Source organism: Onthophagus taurus, chromosome 3 (assembly GCF_036711975.1).
Source record: "Onthophagus taurus isolate NC chromosome 3, IU_Otau_3.0, whole genome shotgun sequence".
In the NCBI taxonomy this organism is placed as follows: domain Eukaryota; kingdom Metazoa; phylum Arthropoda; class Insecta; order Coleoptera; family Scarabaeidae; genus Onthophagus; species Onthophagus taurus.
This window is the reverse complement of record NC_091968.1, coordinates 11,506,354-11,533,387: the sequence shown is the minus strand read 5'-3', so window position 1 is coordinate 11,533,387 and position 27,034 is coordinate 11,506,354. Positions and strand designations below refer to the sequence as shown.

At 34.1% G+C, this 27,034-nt stretch overlaps 2 protein-coding genes across 4 annotated transcripts; one reads left to right on the top strand and one right to left on the bottom strand.

Moving 5' to 3' along the window:
- On the top strand, positions 1–6,481 carry LOC111416901 (QVR superfamily protein crim). The gene is made up of 3 exons (XM_023049017.2): positions 1–147; positions 225–368; positions 421–6,481. Exons 1-3 carry the CDS (start codon positions 90–92, stop codon positions 696–698), a joined length of 480 nt encoding a protein of 159 aa, XP_022904785.1. The 5' UTR covers positions 1–89; the 3' UTR covers positions 699–6,481.
- On the bottom strand, positions 6,469–24,631 carry LOC111416884 (uncharacterized). Of its 3 annotated transcripts, none has more exons than XM_023048992.2 (8): positions 24,329–24,631; positions 24,008–24,263; positions 23,636–23,775; positions 23,387–23,583; positions 7,434–7,596; positions 7,247–7,375; positions 7,084–7,195; positions 6,469–6,833 (listed from the first exon to the last, which is right to left on the bottom strand). In XM_023048992.2, exons 1-8 carry the CDS (start codon positions 24,581–24,583, stop codon positions 6,646–6,648), a joined length of 1,440 nt encoding a protein of 479 aa, XP_022904760.1. In that variant the 5' UTR covers positions 24,584–24,631; the 3' UTR covers positions 6,469–6,645. The 3 variants fall into 3 exon arrangements, with proteins under 3 accessions (XP_022904760.1, XP_022904759.1, XP_022904761.1); XM_023048991.2 differs by having other exon boundaries at positions 24,317–24,626; XM_023048993.2 differs by having other exon boundaries at positions 6,469–6,815; positions 24,317–24,626.
- Between the last annotated feature and the right edge of the window lie 2,403 nt (positions 24,632–27,034).

Below are 27,034 nucleotides of genomic sequence, written 5' to 3'. Positions count from 1 at the left end.
AATAAAAATAAAGAAACATTGACTCATTTCTTACTCATTCGTTTCAGTTTATTTATTTACAATTAGATAACGTTTTTAAAACCCAAAAAATGATAAATTATCTTCAAATAATAATCTCGATTTTAATCATATCGGTTTTAATTAACGGTAAGTTCTGAAAAAGATTTTTTTTTAAACATAACCTCAAATTCATGTTTTGGGTGTGTCTCTTTAAATTAATTCAGTTTCTGGCGGAGTCCGCGTTTGGTGTTACCAATGTGTTAGTACAGAATCCGGTTGTGGGAGAGAATTTAATTGGTGGTGGCATTGGACTAAAATTTGCCCCGAAGATGACGATGTTTGTGTTAAAATTGAAGAACGGAAAGATAGTATGAGTATAAGCTTTCTAATATGTACATAAAAGTAATAAAATAATTTTAGCTGATGAAATTATAACGAGGGCTTGTTTGAGTACAATTAGAGGTTATCGAACCGATATTCCGGCTGATCATTACGAAGGATGTCGTCCGGCTGCTAAAGATGTCCGTTTGGGACATTACGTAAACAATTCAATTAAAGAATTGGACGTTCATCGAAACTATTTTGAATCTGTACAGTATTGTTTTTGCTTTTTAGATCATCGGTGTAATGGAAGCTTTAATTTAGTGCCCAATTTAATGATATTAATAGGCTTAATAAGTTGGAATTTATTATTGTAGGTAATTCACCAAGGTCTGTTGAGTATTGGTTATTTATAAGGTTATACAACACGAACAAATTGACGTTGGCGGGGTGAGGAGGGAAATGTGACGTCATTGGAGGAAAAATATAATATAGTGTAATATTATTGTTAGGCCATAAATAATTTGTACCATCATTAATAGTCAATTTAACTTAATATTTAACGAAGGCGTTTTAACTCTCTCAACACTACTGTCTTAAAGTATTTCCTTAAAGAAAATTCGATAAAAATAATGTATAGTGCCGCCATCTATTTTCTAAACAAACAATTATTACTACAATTATAACATTTTTATCCTAACTTTAGATATAAATATAATAATAATATCTATCAAGTTAAACACTAAACAAGTGTTATTAAACTCAAGAAATAGAGAGTTTATGTTGGTTTACGTATATAAATAAAAATATAGAAATGTCAATTCCTCCAATGACGTCACAGCAAGGTCTCTGCGGGGGGATACATCCATAGGGAGTTGGACAACCTTATACATTGACCGGCAAAAAAAGGCCACTAAAATTTAGCCTAAATTTCAAAGCTGGCTTTCTCGCGAATCACTCATTCGATTTTGATCGAAAGGGTGATTCTTCTGTAATAATCCTGCGATAGAAATTTTTATTGGGATATTAATTTGAGCATATAAGGGGTGCAAGAAATTTGTAATACCCTGTGGGGTGCAGCTGCTACAGCAGAGGTTTTTTTTTGATTTATTGTTCATTCCCAAAAAGACATAAGAGTCCATAACAGGTATATAAACACTAAAATATAACGACAACGCAAGAAGAAGTTACATACATACATATACAACACAAAAAAACATTTCAAAATCAGTTTAACCTAAGATTAAGGTAATAAGTCCTTGCTTCTCCCGCAAAGGAGTCCAGACCATTCTGATTCTTCACCCTTTATGGTAAATCATTAAACCACTCCGCTACTGCTGCTGTAACACTTCTTCTCCCAATGTTTCTTGCAAGGGGCAAGATGTGAATATTTTAGTTAATTCTTATATTATACGCATGCATATCGCAGTTGAGGATAAAGTGAATGCCAGTTTCCATTAGATTATTTTTGATTTTATATATTAGCTTCACACTATCAAGCTTAATCATCTCATGTACATTAAGCACTTTTAACTCATTATACAATGATGTAGTATTTGTGCTATGTGGTTTACAAAAGAGAATCTTTAAAAACTTATCTTGTTAATGTCTTTTTTTACGAGCGTGACCCCAAAAACCGCAAATATAATTTAAGTAAGAGTGAGCATAGGCATAATAAATAGAAAATCTCGTTTCATTGTTGAAATATTGACCATTACTTTTTAGGTGATAGCTTTCTTATTGCTGCTATACTCTGTTTTTAAACCAGGAGTAAATACGAAAGTCAGATTTACACTAGGAAAAATCACCTGAAAATATCACTAAATATTTTGGCGGTAAATTTAAATTAATAATTATTATTATTTATTTATTTACTTATTATTGTATTTATTTTCGTTTGTTATCGTCAACACTAAACATACAAACTAACATTGAAGTTAGGAGTGTATTTATTTTAAAATATAATAAAGAAGGGTTTAAAACACAAAATTTACAATAATGATACGAAACGGTCGAACGATCAATAACCTAACCTTCAAATTTAAAATCAAAATTCAAAATTGCATGTGTGTGAACCTTCCTCGCATTCAACCAATCACGTGCAAGGTCAATCTGGTGACAAATTTAAAATACTCCTCCTGGTTTAAAAACAGAGTATAGTAGCATTATTGTAAACAGTGTACCTACTGCTTTCTATTTTTTAAATAATTTTTAAAAACTCTCAGTGATGGTCCCTGAACTCCCAAAGCTTAGAGCTTACTAAGCAGTATAGCATGGTCAACCACATCAAACGCCTTACACAAATCCAGGAAAACAGCCAAAACGGTTTTGCTCTCATTGAAATTTCTATAAACAAATCCGAACAATCATATAATAGCAGTCTGTGTGCTCTTACCGCCTATAAAACCATGCTGCTCACAAGTTTGGAAACCAATCGTATTCAAATGGGACAGTAGTCTACTTTTTAAAATTTATTCAACTATTTTGACAAAGACTGACAGCATAGATATTGGTCTATAGTTCTCCGGGAGAGTTTTTGAGCCTTTTTTATGCACTGGAGTTATTCTTCCTATTTTTAGGATATCGGGAAATTGACGCCCAATTTCATCTGCAGTTGTAAGCTTAAGGTACATTGAGGAATCTATTCCATAATCCAAGGTGACATTGGCGGCCCGCTTTCCCGCAAGCAACCTATCTACACTGAAGGTGAAGTGATCATTCAGAACATTAGAAATTACCCTAGGATCCACTGTATCTCCCTTACTGCTTACAATCTTAGAAATACGTTTATTTTCCATATAAATCGACAACTTTTTTGACATCGTTTGTGACTTCTTTCCGTAATTTGACAAAATGACACAAGTGTAATTCACTTCCACGAAAACACTTCGTCCTACTATACGCTTTATCTCTTTCTTTTATTTTATTCTTGACTGCTGTAGTGAACCATCCCTCACTTATATTTGTTGTTGTACGTCTTACAGATATATTCGTGACTTTACCAATCTCCGCTTGAAGAACGCCAAGCAAAATATCTATTTCAATGTTTTCGATTTGTCTAGAGTTCAACACAATTTCAACATTCTGCTTTAAGGCATCGTACTTTACTATTTTTGATTCATACGACTGCTTTGTTTGTTATCTTAGTCATTATATCTATTGTAAGTTTTATGTCTATCAATTTATGGTCAGAGACGAAATGATCAAACATATTAACATCAAAACTGTAGTGCTGTTTAAGTTTTAACTGGAATCAAACAGTAACACAATCTTTTCTGAGCATTTTGTTTTTTATTCACTCTATTATCTCTGTTACTAACGAAGATGCAGTATTTTAAACCGATGGCGTGTGAAAACAAGACGAGTGACAATAGTAGCTGAAGACTATTTTATTGTTCTAAGCAATTGTAGAACGACAGCTGTAGAAGCTCGGCGTCGTCGTCAAATGGTGCATTTTGTTGATGTCAGTGAGAAAACCATTCACTGAAAACTTACAAGAAGGCTGCCAAAGGACCGAGGTTGCTTCCAAGACACCGATGAGCGCGTTTTCAATCTGCGCGCTTACATGTGAATTGGGAGATCGAGCAATGGAGGAAAGTCCTTTTTACGGATGAGTACTGGTTTTGTCTAAACTCCCTAGATTTACAAAGTACCGCGGTTCATGAAGCCTGTTTTCGAGCCACAATGGTGGTTTGACAGCTTGTCACTGCATCTCACCACTTATTTACAAAAATATTGCCGTCTTATTGCCTTTGGAGTTGCAAAAATGGCAGTAAGAAGGACTTTCGACTCTTCAGAGTACCACGAGAAAAAAAGAAAGGAAATTTGGCGTAATGTTACCAATAGAACGACATAGTTTTAAATTTCCCGCTTGACTTTCGAGCCAAAATGGCGTCGAACCGCGGTACTTTGTAAATCTAGAGACTTTAGTTTTGTCTACTATCACCCGATGGTCGGGAGCGAATATGAAGATTTTGAAATGAAAGATTTGTGGACTATATAATTATGAAACGCGAATGTTTCGATGGTGGTTCTGTGATGGTGTGGCCGGGAATTTCCAAAGAAGTCTATACAGATTTTTAATATTTGCTAAAAGTGGCGCCTTAAATCACTGACATTGAAAACAAAAACTGGGCACTCGAAACAGTTTTGTAGCAAACCATTTACATTTTCTTAGAATTACAGAATTGCATACGTCCTTCATTATTGTAAACATCTGTTCTCAGTTCTGATATGCGGTAAAAACAGAAACGAATAAAAAACAAATTTAATTGAACGTAATAATTATTAATAACACGAAAATTAAGTGTGTGTGACGAGCCAAAATAACGTCATGTAGTCAACGCGGCATCGAACTGATAATTGATTCCTAAGGAATTGCGGCAAACTCTTCTTCAAGAGCAATTCGTAACTCCTGAAGACCGGGCTGCACACTGTCCACTCCATCCGTTCAATACCCACCTCATCAACATATTCTGGAGACAAAATCGGGACTCGTCAGTGAAGAGCATCTTACCCCATTGTTCCATTCCCCAATTCATATATACTCCCCCAAATTAAAGACGTGCTCGCCGACGTCTCTGGAGTAGCCACTGTCTTTCGGCAGGTCTTCTTGCAGTCAGATCACTTTGAGCAAGTCTTCGACGAATGGTTCTTTCACTTACGTCAACCCCACGCACCATTTGAAGACGATGCCGAGTTTCTACACCTGTCGTTCTACGATTCCCTCAACTGCTATTGTCACTCGTCTTCTACCGGAACCTTGCCACCTAGTGAAATTTCCTATTTCCACATATCGGTTCCAAGTATCCTGAACTGTTGTTCCGGGTATACCCAACGTATGGGCAACGTACCGCTGAAATTTGCCATCTTCAATTAATGTAACAATACGCGCAACATCAATTACTGACAACGGCATTGCTATTATTTTAAAAGACTGAAAATCTTTAACAACTGTCTATTTATTATTCGAAACAACTGACATACGCTACCTAGCGCATAGATTAAATATATAAATATACTAATATAGATGGTGGGTTCCTCACCTTAAAATGAAACGCTGTTTTTAGTTCAGACTACCCTCATTTAGCGCTAGTAGCGCGGTAGCATTCTACCCGGGAATTTGAAAAATATTTAGAATTAGGTTTTTGTTTTAAAACCATGCATGATAAAATTTTACAGAAACATATTCACTATAAGCAAAAGCTGTTAATTTTGTTTATAGAGAATTTGTTTCTGCAAAATTTCAACACACACAGTTTTAAAACAAAATGTTAAGTCAAAAACAATTTGACTTTTCAATGTCAAAATTTTATTGATTTTATACTTCCTATGATGACGTATTTGATACGTATGTGTGAGTATTTGTACGTATGTGTGCGTAACGTGGCGGTAGTTTGAACTAAATTTATAGTTAACGCAAGCTCATACGGAATTAACACAGCATGACCTAGCGCGTCACCTTAGATTTTTTATGCTTATTTGTCTAGTTTTCACAGACGCTCGCTTTAAAACACTGCATTAGTAACAGAGATAATTGAGTGAATAAAAAAACAAAATGATCACCGTTTGATTCCAGTTAACACCCTCTGCTGTAGCAACTGCACCCCACAGGGTATTAGAAATTTCGACAAAAAGTTTTTCACATTCTTGCACTTCGTATTTGCTCAAATTAAAATCTGAATGAAAATTTATAACCGATTATTATTACCGAAGAATCAACCTTTCGATCAAAAAAAGAATCGTCAAAATCGAATGTCCGGAACTGAGAAGACCTACATCCAAACCGAAGTCAAAGTCACGGGCAGGAAGACTCAGGTCTATAGCCCTTTTCAACTCACTTTTATATTTGTTCTATATATATATGTATTTTTTTTTCTCATTTGTTATAGTTATTTTTTCATATAAGTCCAAATAAATATTGTTTTCTTCTTCTTCGAATGCCCGGTTCGCGAGAAACCCAGCTTTGAAGTTGTGGCTAATTTATAGTGGCCGGTTTTTTTTTGCCGGTCAGTTTACAATATGTTTACTCGACAGATCTTGATGTTCACCATTTTTTCTTCTTATTTTAAGGTTAGGTTAAGTCAAAAGTATTTTTTATATCCGTCCCAAAACTAAAAACTCGTTTTTAAGAATAAAATAAATGTTTTATAATTAATAATTTTTTTTATTATTTTATTCCACTAAATTATTCTAAATTATTATTATTATAGGTTATAAGCAATCTCTAAATGATTAAATAGGATCATTGTTTCGGGGATGGTGAGGACGGATTGAACAAAATTAATAAAAGTTATTAATTTTTTTTGTTATGTTAAAATTTTGCTATTCGGTTTGTAATTCGTAACACTGGAAGTTTAAGTCGTCGTAGAGATTCGAACCATTAATAATCTCCGCCTCGGTTAGGTTAAGACCCAGGGCGTTCGGGTTGAGATCGGTGATGAGGAAGTCACCTCCGCCAAGACCACACTCTTCGACGACCTCTTCTTTTGAAACTGGCGGACAGAGAAAATCTATAATTCCAATAAAAATTTCTCTGTTATCTAATATCTATCGTAACTCATCAAAAAAAAATTGCAAGGTTTTTAATTATCATTGGGGAAATATAACCGAAAAATAAATTTGACATTTACTCTAACCTCAAGTTTGAGATTTGTATAATATAAATAAAACCTACCTAATGATGCAACTTGACCGACATAAACAAGAAAGAGGAATCATCAAAAAACTTTCAATCTAACTAAAATAAATTAAAAGACTTACCTCCTAACCCGGTTGACATATCGATGATATATTCAACTTCTACGTTCTGCTTTTGATTGACGCCTTGTATTTGCGGCGTCCCAATTTCCATTTTTAATACGTTCGCGTGATTCTAAAATCAAAAAGTTTACAATAACTTCAAAAAATATCGAAATTTCATTACGTTAACATCTTCTCGACCATCCGCCGGCAAAATACTCGCTGTGGCAGCAGCCAATTCCATTTCCTGTTGTTTCTCTTTGTTCCAATCGTTTAAAGTCGTTTGAATAAATTGTTGCATTCGTTGTTTTTTCTGAAAATCGTATCTTATAACTTATTTAAAAGGAAAAAATAAAGAATTTTGCGTTTACAATGTTCCAGGTTTTCTTATCTTCTTTTTGAGCTATCGTCCACAAATGACCCGCTCCATGTATTGCTTTGCTTCCTTTACGAAAATGGGGATTTATCGACAAGTTATGTCTAACGGAATTTTTCCATCTGTCGTCGTTTTGTTTGTAAAATGGAAAGTGATCTCTGTGGAAAAATAAATATTCATTAATAACGAGATAACCTCAATATTTATATTTTAGTTAATTATACAGGGTCATCCATGACGACCGTCCATTAGAACTATACAAGGTTCTGGCCAAAATAAAAATTTGAAAATTCAAATTTAAGTATTATCAATTGCGTTCTCTTCGACTAAAATATTTTCAGATTACTAGCACTTCCGGTTTGGATTTGTCTGTTTTCAAGGTTTATGAATAACTTTACTTTTTGCAATTTGATTCGGTCGTTTTCGAGTTATTCGAATTTTTCTAGAAAATCTGCTCCAGCAGACATTTGTTCAAAAAATCAGAGAACACTCGATTTTTGGGATATCAATTTAGGATTCAGAACATGCTTAAGCAACATGATGGAGTATGTTTGGGTGCCGAGTAGGGGCTGTCTAGAACGTTTGGTCACATTACTACGGCACGTTAACTTTTCGAAATTTGGAAGTGCCACAACTTCTTTTTTTTTAAATGGCACCCCCATATTTTATTACTTACAAGGGAAGTATCAGAACTGTCCCTCACCGATTTTGTTGAAATTTGGTACAGCGATAGTATGGCCAAAAATAAGGTTTACGTATTTTTTTATACGTGCTAATAAAGCCCCAGGGGCGAGTTATAAGGGTTGGAAATCGGGGCGAAATACATATATTCGCTTATAGGTTGAAAACGAAAATAGCTATCGAAATGTGGTAAATGTAAACTGATATTCATTTTCAAAGAGCTTTCCATTGATATATCACACATATATCTAAGAGCTTCAGGGGGTAAACTACCCCTAGTTTTTTGGAATATTTTAAAAACTACCCTGTCGATTTTGGCGATATTATGTGTCCCTATAGTACATTTAAAAATATTAATGACGTGTTTTTTCTTATTTGCCTCTGACCATCCCCTGCAAAGTTACGGGGTGTGATAGTGAACCCCTTTCCTTAAGAATAATGTGATAAACTGTTACACTTTTGAATAATATTTTGAAGAAAACCATTAATTAAATGTAAATTAAGATTTACGCAGTAAAATGAACCCTATAGGACATTAAAGGGTGGCTGGGGTTAACTACCCTAAGCACCCCAAAAATTACTTTTTTTTGCGATAATTGTTTGTCGATTTTGGTGCAATTTACCACGATGATTTGTTTATACGTTAGGTAGTACTCTTGTAAGAACTTACAAGGGTTAGAAGTTTGGGGTAGAAAATATATTTTCGCTAATAACTTTCGTACTCCTACAGAAAAAGCTTTTTAATTAAATAACACAAAAGATTGGATAATTATATAAATATTTATTAATAATGAGTTAAAAAGTAACTGACAAAAGAATGGTTGACTATCACAAATTGAATTCTACATTATTAATTTAATTTCTTTATTTTTACTTTTTTTATTCAATATATTGTTGGCAATAATGAAAATCATGGAAAAAATGTTTTAAACACAACGATTGTTTACACCATGCACAAGTTATAACTGCTAAACTGCTAAAGTTATTAGCGAAAATATATTTTCTACCCCAAACTTCTAACCCTTGTAAGTTCTTACAATAGTGTACTACCTAATGTATAAAAAAATCATCGTGGTAAATTGCACCAAAATCGGCACACAATTTTCGCAAAAAAGAATAATTTTTGGGGTGGTTAGGGTAGTTAACCCCAGCCACCCCTTAATATCGTATAGAGTTTATTTTACTGCGTACATCTTAATTTACATCTAATTAATGGTTTTCTTCAAAATATTGTTCAAAAGTGTAACAGTTTATCACATTATTCTTAAGGAAAGGGGTTATCTATCATACCCCGTAACTTTGCAGGGGATGGTCAGAGGCAAATAAGAAAAAACACGTCATTAATATTTTTAAACGTACTATAAGGATACATAATATCGCCAAAATCGACAGGGTAGTTTTTAAAATATTCCAAAAAGCTAGGGGTAGTTTACCCCCTGAAGCCCTCAGATATATGTGTGATATATCAATGGAAAGCTCTTTGAAAATGAATACCGGTTTACATTTACCACATTTCGATAGCTATTTTCGTTTTCAGCCTATAAGCGAATATATATATTTTGCCCCGATTTCCAACCCTTATAACTCGCCCCAGGGGCTTTATTAGCATGTATAAAAAAATACGTAAACCTTATTTTTGGCCATACGATCGCTGTACCAAATTTCAACAAAATCGGTGAGGGACAGTTCTGATACTTCCCTTGTTAGTCGTCTTCGGTGTCTCATTTTACATCTTTTATATCCCATATGTCCTATAACTAACATTTATAGTTTGGGAGATAATTAGGGTTTTTTGAAAAATGCACACATATATCGATATTTAACCTAGTGTGCCATGGAAAACAAACCTTTTCAATGAGTTCCTGTCAAAGACTCACTTGTTTACGTCACTTGATGCATGTAAGCTAATAATTATCTGTTAGGTCCCTTAATATTAGCACTAAAAAGAGTTAAAATCGATAACAATAACGAAAATAATATTTACATAAATCAAGAAAGTCTTAATTTATTTTTTATACATGAAAAGCGCGACAAAGTTCGTAGTAGGATTTCCAAATCTTCCTTGGCAGCTCGAATTGAGGCGTTGGGACTGACCTCGAAATAAACCAAGGTATTCACCTCTTCCGGTGCATTAACTACTACATTTTTTGGTCAGTTTAAGACGTGATTATTCCATCATGTTGGTTAAGCATGTTCTGAATTCTCAATTGATATCCCAAAAATGGAGTGTTCTCTGATTTTTTGAGCAAATGTCTGCTGGAGCAGATTTTTCTAGAAAAATTCGAATAACTCAAGAACGGCCGAATCAAATTGCAAAAAGTAAAGTTATTCATAAACCTTGAAAACAGACAAATCCAAATATGTAAAAATATACAAGTGTTAAATTTAAAAAATAAAGTAGGTGGCGACTTCCTGTAAAACCAGAAGTGTTAGAAATCTGAAAATATTTTAGTCGAAGAGAACGCAATATTGATAATACTTAAATGTAAATTTTCAAATTTTTATTTTGGCCAGAACCCTGTATAGTTCTAATGGACGGTCGTCGTGGATGACCCTGTATAAGTTATATGAGAATATCATACAATTACCTCACAGGAAAAGTGAAAACCCGCTTAATAGTAACAAAAAATAATAGTATATTACAGTACAAGTGAGGAAACTAAGATTTTTCATTAATGCGTATGTCGGATTCCCACACGAGCTGAAGGCGAGTGTGTAAAGACATACAAGTTAGTGGAAAATATTAGTTTCCCACGTGTGCTGTATAGCGTTGTGTTCAATCCTGCTATTTAGAGAAAACCCGGTCTTAAAATTTGTTAATTCCTGGGTTAATTTCATGTCATCGACGACACCAGTTTTTGACATTGTCATACTCTTAATTGATATAAACTATAGACTACCTAAGTCTGACGTCACAGAGATAGGCGGAACTTATACCGACTCCAAAGAATTTCGTTGCTAACGACAGTTGCTAACGATAAATCGCCATAAAATTGTCGTTGGAAATGTTATTTAAAAAAAAGCTCCGCCCATCTCTGTGACGTCAAGACTTAGGTGACTTAGGTTGTCTACAGAGTGTTCCGTAACAAGAGCATTCACATCACCCATACAAAACAATTCATCACCTACGGGACATAACACTGATAAAGACTCCTCAAATTGGTTTAAAAAATCCGCGAATCTACCATTGTGTTCTATACAGGGTCCCGTTAATGGTACGGAGCGGCTGCATCTCGACAACGTTAAGGCCTAGAAGTTTGGGAAAAAAATCCTTATAGACAAAGTGGGCAAGAGAAATAGCTAGACATTATTTTGAAGGTCGTAATTCGACCGCTAGGGGCGTAACTGCCATAGAGAAACGTAAAATTCCCGCTATTTCAGAAAGTTACACGATGACCTATAATTTTGACAACACCATTTAATAGCTTGGAGAATACCGCATCGCTTTTGTTTAGCGAAAAATGAATGTTTAGCGTGAAATTGTTTCTCATATCTGTCATAATAAGAGAGGGGGAGGCCAATGCGTTTTCATATGTTTACATTTTAATATCTTCTAGACCATTCAACCGATTTGAATATTTTTTTTGAGCATTTTATGCTCTTTCAAAAGATATTTTCAGTAAGACCGTATGGTTTAAAACAAATAGGCTAGAGGACGTTATCTGCAGCGATTGCATATTTATGTGATTTTTGAAAGAAAATTATATGGAACAGTACTATTTACTTCACAGACCCTTAGTCACCTTAAAATTGGCTAAATATTACTGAAAACCACATCTCGATATCCGTTCACGAATTATAGAAGAAAATGTTAAAAACCCGAGTGTCAGCAATCGGATCCAGTTACCTCATCGAGAAAAACAAATCACATAACCATGGTAACTGTAAACATGTCATTTACTAACGCAGAAGCGTATGATAGAGCGTATGATGATTTATTTTCAATGTTTCGAATATAATGCAACTGCATGGCAAAAATGTGCAATGCAATTACGACAAAGAAAGATATTTTTCTCTAGCAATGTTTTTAAGATTGGCTTAGCGATTACGGGAAACTGGCAACGTGTAGCCCATTCAGACAGCTCTATGAATTCGTAAATCACATTGGTGGGCAATGCGATACCACATAATCTGGGAACCCCGAAAACAATTGTCCACAAGATTCCTCAAGGGAATAATAAGTATCTCCACCACATTGTTTTACATCAGGTTTAACAGATACCGATTATGATAACAGATTGAACTATTATCATTGACTTTTAAATATGATTCGGGCAAACCCAAACATTTTATCACAAATGCAATGTATGCATGAAGCATCTTGCTACAAGCTACACCAACATGCATAATATGCATTCTTGGTTCGAGCCAAACCCACATTGCTTTCACCCCGTTACCTATGGGGTAGACTAAACGACCTAACTTTTCAAGAGAAACCAAAAACCAGGGAAAATATGACAAAACACTAAATGCCATTAGAAACGTGTCCAGGGCTGAGACTTAAACAGCGATTGTTTCCGTCGAAACTAGATTAAATGCGCATCGATGTTTATGGAAGGCATTTCGAACACTTGTGAGCTAATTTTGCCAAAAAATTAAGTTCTTCTATGTGTTTTGGTTTATTTTATTTTATTGTCATTGTTGATGTTTCATTGATCCGTTGGCTTTTAGTTTTAGTTTTGCACCAGTTCTAAGCTTGGACAAAGTGTAAAGGAAGGTTCTAGGTAATAACATTTTTGTGCTCTCTTATTTGTTTGCTAAAGTGACTTGATCCGATTAAGATATACGAATTTTTAACATTTTCTTCTATAATTCGAGAATGGATGCAGATATTGATATGCGGTTTTCACTAATATTTAGCAAATTTTATGGTGACTAAGGATCTGTTATGTAAATAGTACCGTTCCATTTAACTTATTTTCAAAAATCACATAAATATGTAATCGCTGCAAATAACGCCTTCTAGCTTATTTGTTTTAAACCAACGGTCTTACTGAAAATATCATTTATGCTCTTTCAAACAAGACCAAAAATATTCAAATCGGTTGAATGGTCTAGGAGATATTAAAATGTAAACATTTGAAAACAGATTGGCCTCCCTCCCCTATTCTGACAGATATGACAAATATCGCAAAACAAAAGCGATTCAGTATTATCCAAGCTACTAAATGATGTCAAAATTATAACTCATCGTGTAACTTTCTGAGATAGCGGGAATTTTATACTTCTCTATGGCAGTTAGTTCCCCTAACAGCTATTTCTCTTGCCCACTTTGCCTGTAAGGATTTTTTCCCAAACCTCTAGGCCTTACCGTTATCGACATACAGCCGCTTCGTACCCTTAACGGGGCACCCTTTATTGTTATCATTATGTTTATGTTTGCTATACTGGTCAGAAACTGTGCTCAGGCGATATCAGTTCCTTTACTACAGCAGATATACAGGGTGTATCTGAATGACTGCAACAAACTTCAAGTGGTGATTCTTTAGTGAATTTTAAGGGTACTTTGATATATGAACCATGGGCGACTTCGGCTCCCCTACACCCCTTCAAAAATGGCGGAAAATTTTGGTTTAATTTTTTTTTCTCAAAAACCATAAACGCTAGGAAAATGAAATTTGGGGAATATATTTAACTCATAATAGGGCATGTTTTGACCCTATTTGTACTTTCAACCTACCCCTCTAAACTACTAAACGTAACCACCCCCTTTACATTTTTGCTAATATTTTTTTTATGCAGATGATAAATACATTAAAAAAATTTTATCTAGGTAGATGAAAGTATCCTAAAACTTTTTTGTCTCTTTAAAATTTTTCCAAAAACGACTAATTTTTGAGAAAAAAAATAATTAAGCAAACACTAACTGTTAAGCTGTAGGGTTGTTAATCGAAAGTTGGAATGAATTTTTAATGAAAAAACCTTAGTAGGCTTTGCAATCTTTGTCAGAAATATTTTTGACGTTTAAATGTCAGTGCTTTTCTTATTATTATTATTGTTTTTCAAATTAATTTTTAAATAAAGTTCTATCGCATTTACGCTCGTTCACTCTACGTTTCAAAATTTTAAATAAAACAATAATAATCGGTCCAGCCACAAAACCTTTTGAAATAAGGTCTATAGATACAATAGGAGAATTTGGAGGACCAGATCAACAAAAAGTACTTGCACCTTCTTGTTCTATACATTTTAACATCGAAACTTATTAAAAAAGTATCGGACAATAATGAAATTGGAATGATTTTAAAAAATTCTAAAAAATTTAAACTGTTTTTACGCAACAGAGATATACCAATTTTATTATTTTTACAGCTGTAAATTTACCTTTCTCTAATGGCCTGAATGAAAGGTTGAATCAAATATTAATTAATAAAATTAGACATAAGATTAACAAAAAGGAAAGAAAAAAATCAGCGTGGACGACCATTGCACAAGACTACAGAAAACTACAATGAAACAGAACATATAATTACTGGATTCGCTCCAAAATACTTATTAGAAGATGCAGAGATTAGAATTCTACCCGAAGAATTGAAACAAGGAGGTACAAATAACCTATTAGTAGACAGGAAATCAGCCTTGCAAAATACAATAATGTCACATGACTATAATAAAGACAAATTTGACAAACACAGAAATGAACATTATTTTACTACAGGAGACTGAGTATGTCGAAAATGGTAATAGATTAACCAGAAAAAAATTGGACGAACTGAAAATAGGGTCATATCAAATATTGGATAAAATATCAATATACAAGATAGATACAGGCCACAAAAAATCCGAATCGAATCTATTTCATATTACAAAACTTATTCCGGTTCCTGCACTATAAAAAAATGTATATGTATAATATAGTGTTTTGTGAATATTTTCTTCCCGAGGAGGGGTGATGTAAAGAAACTATTTAGTAAGCTTTGTTAAAATATAAGAGTGTGACATATAACAAGATTATAAAAACGACGAATATAAAAAACGCGCCACGTACGTTTTATAAAATTATAATACAACGTAAACGTAAACGTCGTTTTGCGCCGGTTCGATTTACGCCGGTTAGTGCCGGCGTGGGATCCCCCGGTTCATCAGATGACAGTAGGCGCATAGCAGACACACTTTGTTTTATTCTATTACCGTGTACGCGAGCAGCTTATTGTGTGTATGAAGTTGTTTCCGAATTACTTAGTTTTCATTACTTAGTTTGATTATCAGGGGTAAATTTCTACCTTTAAAGCCTATTATTTGCGCATAACATTAAAGGCAGTTAATTTCCAAGAAATTTAAAAGATTTTATTTTTGATTTTTGTAAAAAACTTTTTGAAAATAATTTGTATTTTAAGAAAGAAAACTAAAACTCATACCTATTCGCAACATATTTTAAAATTTTTCCAACAATTTGTAATTATTTTAAGTACTGAAGATGAAACATTTGTTTCGAAACATGTTTACTTTTTGAAATAAATTAAGTATTTTTAATATTTCTCACAAAAAGTTTTTACTTTTTCCTATTTTAATAGTGACATAGTATTTATTTCAAAAAATTCATTATTTATATCAAGAGATTATTATTTATTTTGAATGTATATAGGATATGTATTAAGCGTTGCGTTCACCAGAAATGGGCGCGTTCACCAGAGATTGGGCGCGTTCACCAACTGTCAACGTTTGCAAACGGAGACCAAACTGTTGGCAACATTTCTGGTGAACGCAACCCTAACTGCAAACGTGTTTAGTAGACGGCCGCCATTTTATCAATCGTAAGATTTTTCCGCTAGCAAACGCTGTTTGGTGTCATCTTAAATTTAAAATCAACAAAAAAGAATGGCAGAAGCCCGAAATTATTTATTTAATGGGTTAGTGTATACTATCTTTGAAAATGAAGAAATTCATGATAAATTGAGCAGTATGTACCTATAAATTAATTAAAATTATAAATAAATGTGATTAAAGCGCCATCTGTTGTTATCAAACCATATGTCTATGGAAAAATTGGCCGTTCACCAAATCACCAACGCAATCGTATTATACAAATAGGTCAGTTTTGTGTAGAAATGTCAGTCAGCCTGGAAAAAATGGTAGGTCAGGTTAGTTATATTTACAAATTATGTAAATAAAAAACTTTGCTTTTCAGAAGGGTATCTTTTATTTTCGGCTCAAGGAGCCGAAAATTTTTATTTACATAATCTAACAGGATGGGAAGTGATAATATTAATAATATTTACAAATGTCAATCAACTCAGAAAAGGATCTTAAATTGGGTTAGTTTTCTTTTGAAATGACAATTATACCGTGAAAGACTGTTGAACACGGTTACCTTTATTTGAACCTCAGTTCAAAGAAAAATTAAGATTATTGATTGACTGATTGATTATAGCTTCCGGGTAAGGTGTTGGAGTTTGAGCATTAGCTCTTCTTCTCCAGTCTCGATGTTAGTGCTTCACTTTCATTCCGGCAGTGTCTATGATTTATGTATATATTATTAACTCATTAAAATTATTAGAACATTACTATATTTTATTTTGCCATGTGGTATTATGAAAGGAATGACCTAATGAAAACACAGGCTAACGTGAAAATAACAAAAAAAATGATAGGCGAGAATAGGAAAGAGGAACACGGATTATGACATACTATTTGGTGAATCCTTGGATGTTTCCATCTCACCTTCCGACATCGATTGGGTTCCCCAAGGTCACGGCAGAGCTTTCAATACGGACCCGAAAGCAATTGTGGTTCGTTTTTGTAGTCGCATTGTTCGCGATCAGCTTCTTGCTGCCGCCAAGTTGCGGAGACGATCGACTTCGAAGAATGCTGGCCCTGGTTTGTCCATTGATGGGATTTCGGATAAACTTTTTATCAATGAGCATCTTACCCAAGCGAATAAAATCCTCTTCGGGAGAACCAAGAAGATGGCCAGGGAGAAGAAGTACAAATAGGTATGGATCCGTGACTGCAAAATATTTGTGCGTAGGGGGGATGACTCACGCCTCATCTTAATAAGATCTACGGGTGACATTGATAAGCTTTAATTTGTTAAGCTTTCATTTGTCATTTGTCTTATCTCCTTCATTATAACTTACTTGTTAATGTTCAATGGCTCCTCTTTCGTGTTACTACCAAAACGTGCGAGGTCTTCGCACTAAACTGGTTGATATGTATAACTGCCTTTTAAATACAGACTTAGACGTTATTTCCTTAGCTGAAACCTGGCTTCACCAAGGTATTCACTCTGCCGAAGGCTTTCCCTGTTGTTACAGAGTTTTCAGATGTGATCACCCGAACGTCCCCGATAATAATGTACGTGGTGGTGGCGTTTTGATTGCGGTAGCATCTTCCCTGTCTGTCCTTCCGCAATCAACATGGCTTGTGGACCTTGAGGCAGTGTTTGTTACTCTACGGACCGGTTCTATTACTTTACACATTTGCTGCGTTTATATTCCTCCCTCTGATCAAAATGCATTGCTTAATTTTAAATGTAATGAAATTAATTTAATCATTGAAGACCATCCTAACGACAAATTCTTGATTTGTGGCGATTTTAACCTAGCTGAAATTCGGTGGTCGGCCGATCTTGCAACCGGTGCCTACACTTCTTCTGTTCGTTCGAGTGAGTTTCTGGATGCCCTCGCATTATGTGGTCTCAACCAATTCAATTTTCACAGGAATGCCTTTCAGAACACTCTCGACTTAATTCTTGCTAATTTTTCTAATATATCTTCTATTTCATTAAGCACTCATCCTCTGATCCCTGAAGATAGTGCTCACAACACTTTAGAATTCTTTTGCTCGTTTGAAATGCCACACCGTCTTCCTACTGAATCTTCTAACGTGTTTAACTTCAGACGTGCTAATTTCTCTGACATTGATTCGTACCTGTCTACTATTAACTGGGATACAGAGCTAAATACTCGTGAAGTGGACCCTGCTGTTGATTTCTTTTATTACCATTTAAATTTTGCCATTCAAAAATTTACTCCGATCCAGCGCAAATTCACTAATGGTTTTCCGTTGTGGTTATCGCGAGATACTATCAGAGTGATCAGAAAAAAGCGAAGGGCTCATGTTAAGTGGAAACAGTATGGAAAACAAATAGATTATTTGACTTTTTCATTATTGCGAGGGCGATCCAAGTTTCTCATTCGGCGCGACTATGGGAAGTATGTTGGTGGTGTCGAGAGCACTATTAAAGCTAATCCTAAATACTTTTGGTCTTATATTAAAAACAAGAAAGGTGCGGATACAATTCCTACACCTATGACATTAAATGGGGCTGTTGCCGGGGACGGTAAGGGTGTCTGCTCGCTATTCGCAACATATTTCTCTTCGGTGTATGTCCCTCCCTCTGTTAATTCTGTTAATTCACTTCACTCTGCTAATGCTGACCTTAATGATACTACATGTTTGGGTCCGATGCGCTTTGAGCGGTCTGAGGTTGAGGAAGCACTTATTGCTTTAAACATAAATAAGGGTCCAGGCACTGATGGTATTCCTCCTATCCTAATAAAATCATGTTTTGAATCTCTTTCTCTACCACTTTCCATCTTATTTAACAAATCTGTAAATGATGGTACGTTTCCTGCCTTTTGGAAACGTACATATATTTTGTCCGTTTTCAAATCCGGTAGTCGTAACCTTATATCTAACTATCGCCCAATATCTATATTGTCTGTGTTTGGTAAGGTTTTAGAGAAACTGGTTTATACCAGACTCTTCTTTAGCCTTAAATCCAAAATCGATCCCAGACAACATGTTTTTTTGCGAATCGGTCAGTGGAGAGCAACCACTAAGCATACACAAATTATATTTTAACGTCATTTGACCAATATTGTCAAGTTGATTCTGTTTACACCGCTTTTAGCAAGGCTTTTGATCGTGTGGATCACAGCCTTCTTTTATCAAAACTTCATATTTTGATTCATATTTGCGAGGTAGGAGCCAGATTGTGTCTGTTAACGGATATTGCTCTGACCCTATGTCAGTTCCCTCGGGTGTCCCTCAAGGTAGCCACCTCGGACCCTTGCTATTTAATCTTTATGATAACGATATTTTCAAGGTTGTGAAGCATTGTGAATGTCTAATGTACGCAGATGATCTCAAGCTTTATCTGCGTATCTCCTCTCCGATGGACTGCTCTAGACTGCAGACTGACCTTCTCAGGATTTCTGAGTTTTGCACTAAAAACCATTTGACCCTAAATCTCTCTAAATGTAACGTTATTTTTTTTCGAGAAGGAAGAATACTGTTCATTACGATTACAACATCGCTGGCGAAAACTTAATACGTGTTTCCTTTATTAGAGACCTTGGAGTGACTCTTGATTCCAAGCTTCTCTACGCACAGCACATTGACACTACTGTTAATAAGGTTTGGCGTATGCTCGGTTTCATTATGAGATCCACCTCTTACTTTGTAAGCGTTGACGCGACTAAAAATTTATATTTCGCATATGTTTACAATATTCTTAATTTTTGCACTGTAGTTTGGAATCCCCAATATCTTATTTATATTGACCGAATTGAAAAAATCCAATCTAGATCTATCTAAACTTTAAATCTTCCATACCCCTTCGACAGCGTCGCCGGTGTAACGACGTATTATTCTTCTATAAGGTTTTACACAATATGTGTGATTCCACAGTTCTTTTGAATTCGGTCAATATTCATGTACCTCCCCGTCTTCTTAGCTTTAATTTCTTGTTCTGTACCCCTATTCCGCGCACCAATGCTTTTCGAAACTCTCCTATGTTGCGAATGGCTCGCCAGACTGATAAGCTCGATATTGATTTGTTTCAGCATTCATTTTTTACGTTTAGGCGCTTACTTTTTAATGCAGTCTGCGAATTGCCTCCTACGTTTTGGTATCTCGTTGGTTCAGTTTTTGTGTTTAATAATGTTTAATTTCGCCGTTACTGTTAAGTGAAACAATGCCTGATTACTATTAGGCATTGTTTTGTTTTGCTTTATTGTATTATTATTATTGTTTTATTTTATTTTATCATTTTGTTTCATTTCATGTTTAATTTTATTTTTATTGCTCGCTTGAATTTTGATAATTTTTATTTTTTGTTTTATACATTTTTCCTTGGTACACGTTTTCTTTTTTTTTATTGTAAATTTTTTTTTGTGGTACAGATCATTTTGGTTTTTCCTTTTTCTGTACCCATAAATTGTAAATAAATAAATATTTTTAAACCGTTATCAGCAAGTAATGAGATTAAATTATACCTTTTCTTTATATTAATTTTTCAAACAGGATATTTCTGGCCAACTCATCTGTTGCATGCGAGGAATATATGATTCAAATCACCATATTGTTCACTTTCCATTGTTTTAATAATAATGTTTGGTTGCTCTTTCATATCGTTTAAGATAAATTTAAGTAGTCGACAATATTTCTTCTAATTGACAAAGGCATTTCCCCCATTTCTATTGTTAGTGCATTCAAAGGAGTAGTTTTCAGTACCCCCAAAACCAATCGTTGAGCATCATAGGCTATTCTCTCCATTCTTAAGATCTGATACTTCGCAGTTGGAATGGTTAGCCAAAGTCCATATTCTAATCTAGGTCTAATTATATTTCTGTAGAGCAATCTTAATATTTTCTGGTCACTGCCCCATTTTGTAGAGGCAAATGACTGTTTAAACCACTGAAAGTAGCCTTAACAGATTCACCAATTTGATTTTTCCATGATAGCCTGTTGTTGAAATGTATCAATAACCGTTCCCGAGTAATGTTTCTTTTCCGAGAGAAAATCATTGCCCTAGTTTTTTCTGTAGAAACCGTTAAGAGTCTATACTACTAGCCTATATGTGCCTATACTGTGGTACAGTCTATATAAAATATTTAAACCTCGCATCGTGTTGTGTTGTTCATAGAACCAGCTACGTCACTGACCCACCTTGCCCCTGAGAGAAGAATCGGCATTGGGTAACCTTACGTTCTATAGTATAGACCTTGCACTAAATCACAATTTTGACGTTTCAAACATAACCTAATTCAACCTAAATCCTTTTAAATAAATTTTTTTTACAATTTTTTATTATTCACACGGCAATTTTTATATTAAACTTTAAAATACCGTCTTTTATCTTCAATTCGTGATATAGATCGTTTGTTAACTACAAAAAATAAAGTCAATGGGATTTTTTTGATTTTGAGGTTTTCGAATGTATCCTAATTCAACTAAATTCCTTTTAAAAACTTATTTTCTACAATCTTTTATTATTAACTCAACAAGTTTTATATGATATTGAAAATAGCACCCTTTAACTTCAATTTGTGATATAAATCGTTTCTTAACTCCAATAAATAAAGTAAATAAGATTTTTCAATTCAACTTAATTTCTTTCTGAAGAATGAACGCTGAAGAACAACTAAAACTAGAACTAACACTAAACCTAGAACAAGAAATATTCGAGTTTAGCAGTCTTAAAAGACTTTCGGTTAAACCCGAATGATTCTAGTTCTTGGACTAGAGTTAGTTCTACTTTTAGTTCAAAAAAGGTATACAACAATCTAGCACTGAATAACAACTAAAAGTAGTACTAACACTAGATCAAGAATTAGAATTATTCGGGTTTAGCCGTACGTCTCTTAAGAAGGCTAAACCCGAATCAGTTCAAGAAAAGTATACAACAATCTAGCGCTGAATAACAACTAAAACTAGAACTAACACTAGACCTAGTACTAGAAAGTTTCGGGTTTAGCCGTCTTTAGAGACATGCCTCTAAACCCAAATGTTTCTAGTTATAGCTATAGTGTCAGTTCTAAAGCTAGAACTGCACTTGCACTGTCACTAGAACTAACATTAGACGTAGAGTAGTTAGTTCTAGGTATAGTGTTAGTTCTACATGATAATAGTGCTACTGTCAAACTAGACTAACACTCTCTAAAGACGGCTATAGTAGTAGCTATAGTAGTAATACACTGAGAGAAATGGATTGTACTATGCACTAAAAATATCTATTATTAGTATAGTGTTAATTTCTACATAGTAAACTACATAGTTTAACTAAACAAAAACTAAAACTAACACTAGCATTATAACTAACACTAGACCTAGAATTAGAAACATTCGGGTTTAGCCGGACATCTCTTAAGACGGCTAAATCAGTTCAATGTAAAGTATACACTCAGAGAAATAGATTGTACGAATCGTATTATAGAAAAAATTTTATACATGCAGATTCATTCTATACATGCAGCAATTCATTGTATTATATTCATTATATTTATTGTACTGAATACAATCTCGTCTCGCTGTCACTATTGGTAGTAAACCTATTGTACTTTATAGTATATTTTTAGTGCATAGAACTATCCATTTCTCTCAGTGTACAACAATCTAACGCTGAATTAGAATTAAAGCTAGCTGCATGATTGTTAGCCAGAAACATTAAATCTTAAAGCCAGTTTTTATCTTGAAGTTCCAGGCACGGTATTCCTTGTTCTTTTAAAAGCATACAATTCTTGTTATTTTCGTTACTACATGAAGCTAAGAGGTAATGTTGTTTCTGAAGCACACATTAATAAGCTTTAAGTTCCTAAATATCGTATAAAACATTATGTGATCGATAACCTTTAAAATATAAAGAAAAGATATTATTCGAAATCATTTGATTGGTTGAGAACTTTCACCGATTTTTTAACCCCCGTCTGCTTAGAAATGAGGGTCATTCGTGACCCAATCCCCATTTAGGAGAGAAACGTGCAACAGGTGCCGTCCTATCAGTGCCTGGTACCGCCGTTCGTGTCTCCACCCCATTTTCCAACCCCCCAAAAGAAAAATTCCCTTTATTTCTATTCTCCAAAAACTCACTTTTATTTATTTTATTTTTGTACCGAAAAAAATTAGATTATTTAACGGTTCAATAACAACCCTATTAAAAAAAGAAATTCAAAAAACCAGGTGCATTTAATTTTTTATAAACCTTTTTTTCCTTTTTTGAGGCAATAAACGCATTATGCACCTTGTTTCCGGTTTTTCTCCACTCAACCGAAACGAAAACGTTTAAGGCGTCATCGTGTAATCACATTTGAAAGTGAACACCGCACCATCACTTGGTGAGAGCGGATGGGCTTGAGGGGGGTTTATAGGGTGCAAGGGCGCGTGTTCGGGGGTCATTTTAACGGGGTACCACGCGGTACCAAGACACCGTTTATCGACACAGAACGCAAACACATTTTCCGCAGGGATTTACCTCAACAACCCCAATGTAGTAATAAAAGACAATATTTACAGATAACCTCAAAAATCAACATTTATACTTACGATATCCATTGATAAATTCCCGAAACCGTTAATTCTCCTTTTTCATTAAGAGCGTGCTCAATGAGTTCGGTGTAAGTAAACGGGGGCTTTTTCGGGCCAGCATAACGATATGAATTGTTGTGGTGAGATTTACCATCATCTAATAGGCGACATGAAGATGGTGTGGTTGATTTTTCTTGTCGCTGTTGAGTTGAAACCTTTACACAAAAATTATTAATTTAATTTTATCATAAAATTAAAATAACTTACGTTTTGAATTTGCTGCTGTTGTTGTTGAGGATGGAAATAGAATTGTTTCGGAGGTTCCGTTGCAACGAAAGTTTGAGTTGGGCAATTTGTCGGTTGGAAATGATTTAAATTAAAAGTTTGCGTCTCGGGTATTGCACAATCTAAAATTAACAAAAAAAATCTTTAAATTGTATAAGTATTTTTTAGTAAGCTTTGATGTTGTTGATTTTTTTTTACCCTCAACATCAAAAAGAACGTCACATTTCTAAGCGATTATTGACAAAACAGGTGAAAATGTCAACAAAACAATAAACATAGTTTTGTTTATTTACAATTTTAATAAACAAGTTTTTGTGAAGTGAAAACTTAATTTTTCAAAAAAAAAATACTAACCAGGTACAGGTGGTAATTCCTGTATTTTATAATTCAACAACCACGATAAATTTCCTTCGGAACAATCTCCTTCAATTCCGCTATCGGACCCCATGGGACTCCCCAAAGCATCCACCGTTGATTCCATCTTCAAGTGTTTGCTGGAAACTCCGCGATGAAGACAACCCTGCAACTCTTCAACATTTACGTTGTGCATTTCTGCGATGATATTTGGGATTTCATTCGAGGTATCCCAATTTCCGTTCAAAAGAACAACCTGGAATGGAAAATAAGAAAAGAGAAATTATAATTATTTGTTTAAAATTGTACCTCGGCGTTTACTCCGCATTCGTCTTTTCGTTTGATTGCGATTTGAGGTAAAGTACTACTACCACCAACACCCCTAATTCGAGATATTCCATGTCTGTTAGATGTCGGTCTTCGGACGGCGCCAAAAGGGGTGCGAACGTAGAAATGGGGTCCACCCCAACGTCCCCCTTTTGGTTTTAAAAACGTGTTGCGATCGCGAACGATGTAACTATTGTTATTATTGTTGTTATTGGTGTTGCCGCCGTTCGATTTCGCGAAATCCGTCATTTTTTGCGGACGCCGAGTGACAGTTTTGGTTTTTTTAATTGGATCATTTAAAAAGTGATCGACTTACCCGTGGGTTTTTATTTTCCAGGACACACTCTCCTTTCCTCAACTGCGTTTTCTGTTAAACTGGAGGTTTGTCTTTTGTAATTTTCGACGTTTATTGGATCCACCCCTTTTAGATTGCGTGCGCATTTTACTCCAATTCTCCTTTTTCCCTTATAAAACATTCTTTTTTTGTATATATTTATAACAAATATTAATTTAAAAAAATATTAACCTAAAAATTAAAAAAAAAACATTAACCTCAAAGTAAATTTAAATCTTAATAATTAAATTATTATAAAAATAGAATTTTCAAGTTATAATAGACAATATCAACTTTAATTTAACTTAAAATACCTTCTTAATTTTCAATAAATAACTTTTCAAATTTGTTTAAACATTTAGATAATGTGATGATGATGACATTTAATAATTCAATCGGAAAAATATGCCGGTAAAGTAGATAACTATCACCAATTTTTAAATTAAAACCTAATAATTAATAATATTAAACTAATTTGCTTCTATTTAGAAATAAATCTATAAAAAATAAAAACATTAATTTATTAATCTAAACTAAATTAATCTAATTAATTTATGTAGTTAAAAACAAAAGGTCACTAAAATTAATCCACAAATTGATTACTGCCACATTTTATTAATTAGCAAAGTAGCATCATTTAACTGCAAGTTGTGATATAAATCGTTTCTTAACTCCAATAAATGATGTCAATAAGATTTTTTTTAATTTCGACGTTTCTGAACGTATCCTATTCAACTTAAGGCCTCTCTGAATTAAGTTAAATGAGCGCTGAAGAACAACTAAAACTAGAACTAACACTAGACCTAGAACTAGAAACATGCGAGTTTAGCCGTCTTAAGAGACTTACGGCTAAACCCGAATGATTTTGGTCTACTGGTTAAACTGGTAGTGGTAGTTCTGGTCTAAAGAAGCACCGCTAAACCCGAAACTTTCTAGTACTAGGTCGAGTGTTAATTTTACTTTTAGTTCAAGAAATGTATGCAACAATCTACCACTGAATAACAATTAAAACTAGAACTAACACTAGACCTAGTACTAGAAAGTTACGGGTTTAGCGGTGCTTCTTTAGACCAGAACACTGAACGCACGCCTAAACCCGAATGTTTCTAGTTCTAGGTCTAGAGTTAGTTCTAGTTTTACACTAGCACTGTTACCTGTTACTATGTAGATCTAATACTATACCTAGAACTAGAATCACTTGGGTTTAGCCGTCTTTAAAGACGTGCAGCTAAAATCAAATGTTTCTAGTTCTGGGTATAGTATTAGTTCTACATAGTTTCAGTGGTGGTGTAAAATTAGAACTAACACTAGACCTAGAACTAGAATCATTCGGGTTTAGCCGTCTAGTTCTTGTTTAAACATTTAAAATGACATTTAATAATTCAATCGCTAAAATATGCCGGTAAAGTAGATAACTATCACCAATTTTTAAATTAAAGCTTAATAATAAAATTAAACAATAATAATATTAAACTAGTTTACTTCTAATTAGCAATAAATCTATAAAAAAATAAAAACATTATTAATCTAATTAATTTAGTGAAAAACAAAATGTTACTAAAATTAATCCACAAGTTTATTACTTCCACATTTTATTAATTAGAGAAGTGGCATCATTTAACTTCAATTTGTGAAGTGAAAGTGAAGTCAATAAGATTTTTTTAATTTCGACATTTTCGAACGTATCCTATTCAACTTAATTCCTTTCTGAAGAATGAACGCTGAAGAACAACTAAAACTAGAACTAACACTAGACCTAGAACTAGAAACATTCGAGATTAGCCGTCTTAAGAGACTTACGGTTAAATCCGAATGATTCTGGTCTAGTGTTAGTTCTACTTTTAGTTCAAGAAAATTATACAACAATCTACAGCTGAATAACAATTAAAACCAGAACTAACACTAGATCTAGTGTAAGTTCTAGTTTTAGTTCAATATGAAGTATACTATAATCTAACGTTGAATAACAACTAAAACTAATACAAGCATTGTAACTAATACTAGACGTAGAACTAGAAACATTCGTGCGTCCCTTAAGGCGGCTAAACCCGAATGTATCTAGTTCTAGGTCTAGTGCAAGGTCCGTTGAGCAAACATACTGTATGAGGTTATCCAACTCCATATGAACACTATTGTTATGAACGTATCCCCCCGCAAAAGCCTTGCTGTGACGTCATTGGAAGAATTGACATTTCTATGTATTTATTTATGCAGTGAATTTCACTTAAGAAGCAATATACAAAAATATATTTCCATAGAAACCAAAGCGTACCTACTTACTTTGTCCATGTCAGTGTGTCCCCGGATTGTGTCCCCGTAAGGTATAATTGATGATAAAGTTTTGAATTCAAATTCCATCTTTTGCA

Coding starts and splice junctions, on each gene's coding strand:
- LOC111416901 (XM_023049017.2), top strand. CDS start 90: ATGATAAATTATCTTCAAATAATAATCTCGATTTTAATCATATCGGTT. Junction 148..224: donor CATATCGGTTTTAATTAACG/GTAAGTTCTGAA, acceptor AAATTAATTCAG/TTTCTGGCGGAGTCCGCGTT. Junction 369..420: donor AATTGAAGAACGGAAAGATA/GTATGAGTATAA, acceptor AAATAATTTTAG/CTGATGAAATTATAACGAGG.
- LOC111416884 (XM_023048991.2), bottom strand. CDS start 24,583: ATGACGGATTTCGCGAAATCGAACGGCGGCAACACCAATAACAACAAT. Junction 24,264..24,316: donor AATGCGGAGTAAACGCCGAG/GTACAATTTTAA, acceptor TTTCCATTCCAG/GTTGTTCTTTTGAACGGAAA. Junction 7,597..23,386: donor GGAATTTATCAATGGATATC/GTAAGTATAAAT, acceptor ATTTTTCCACAG/AGATCACTTTCCATTTTACA.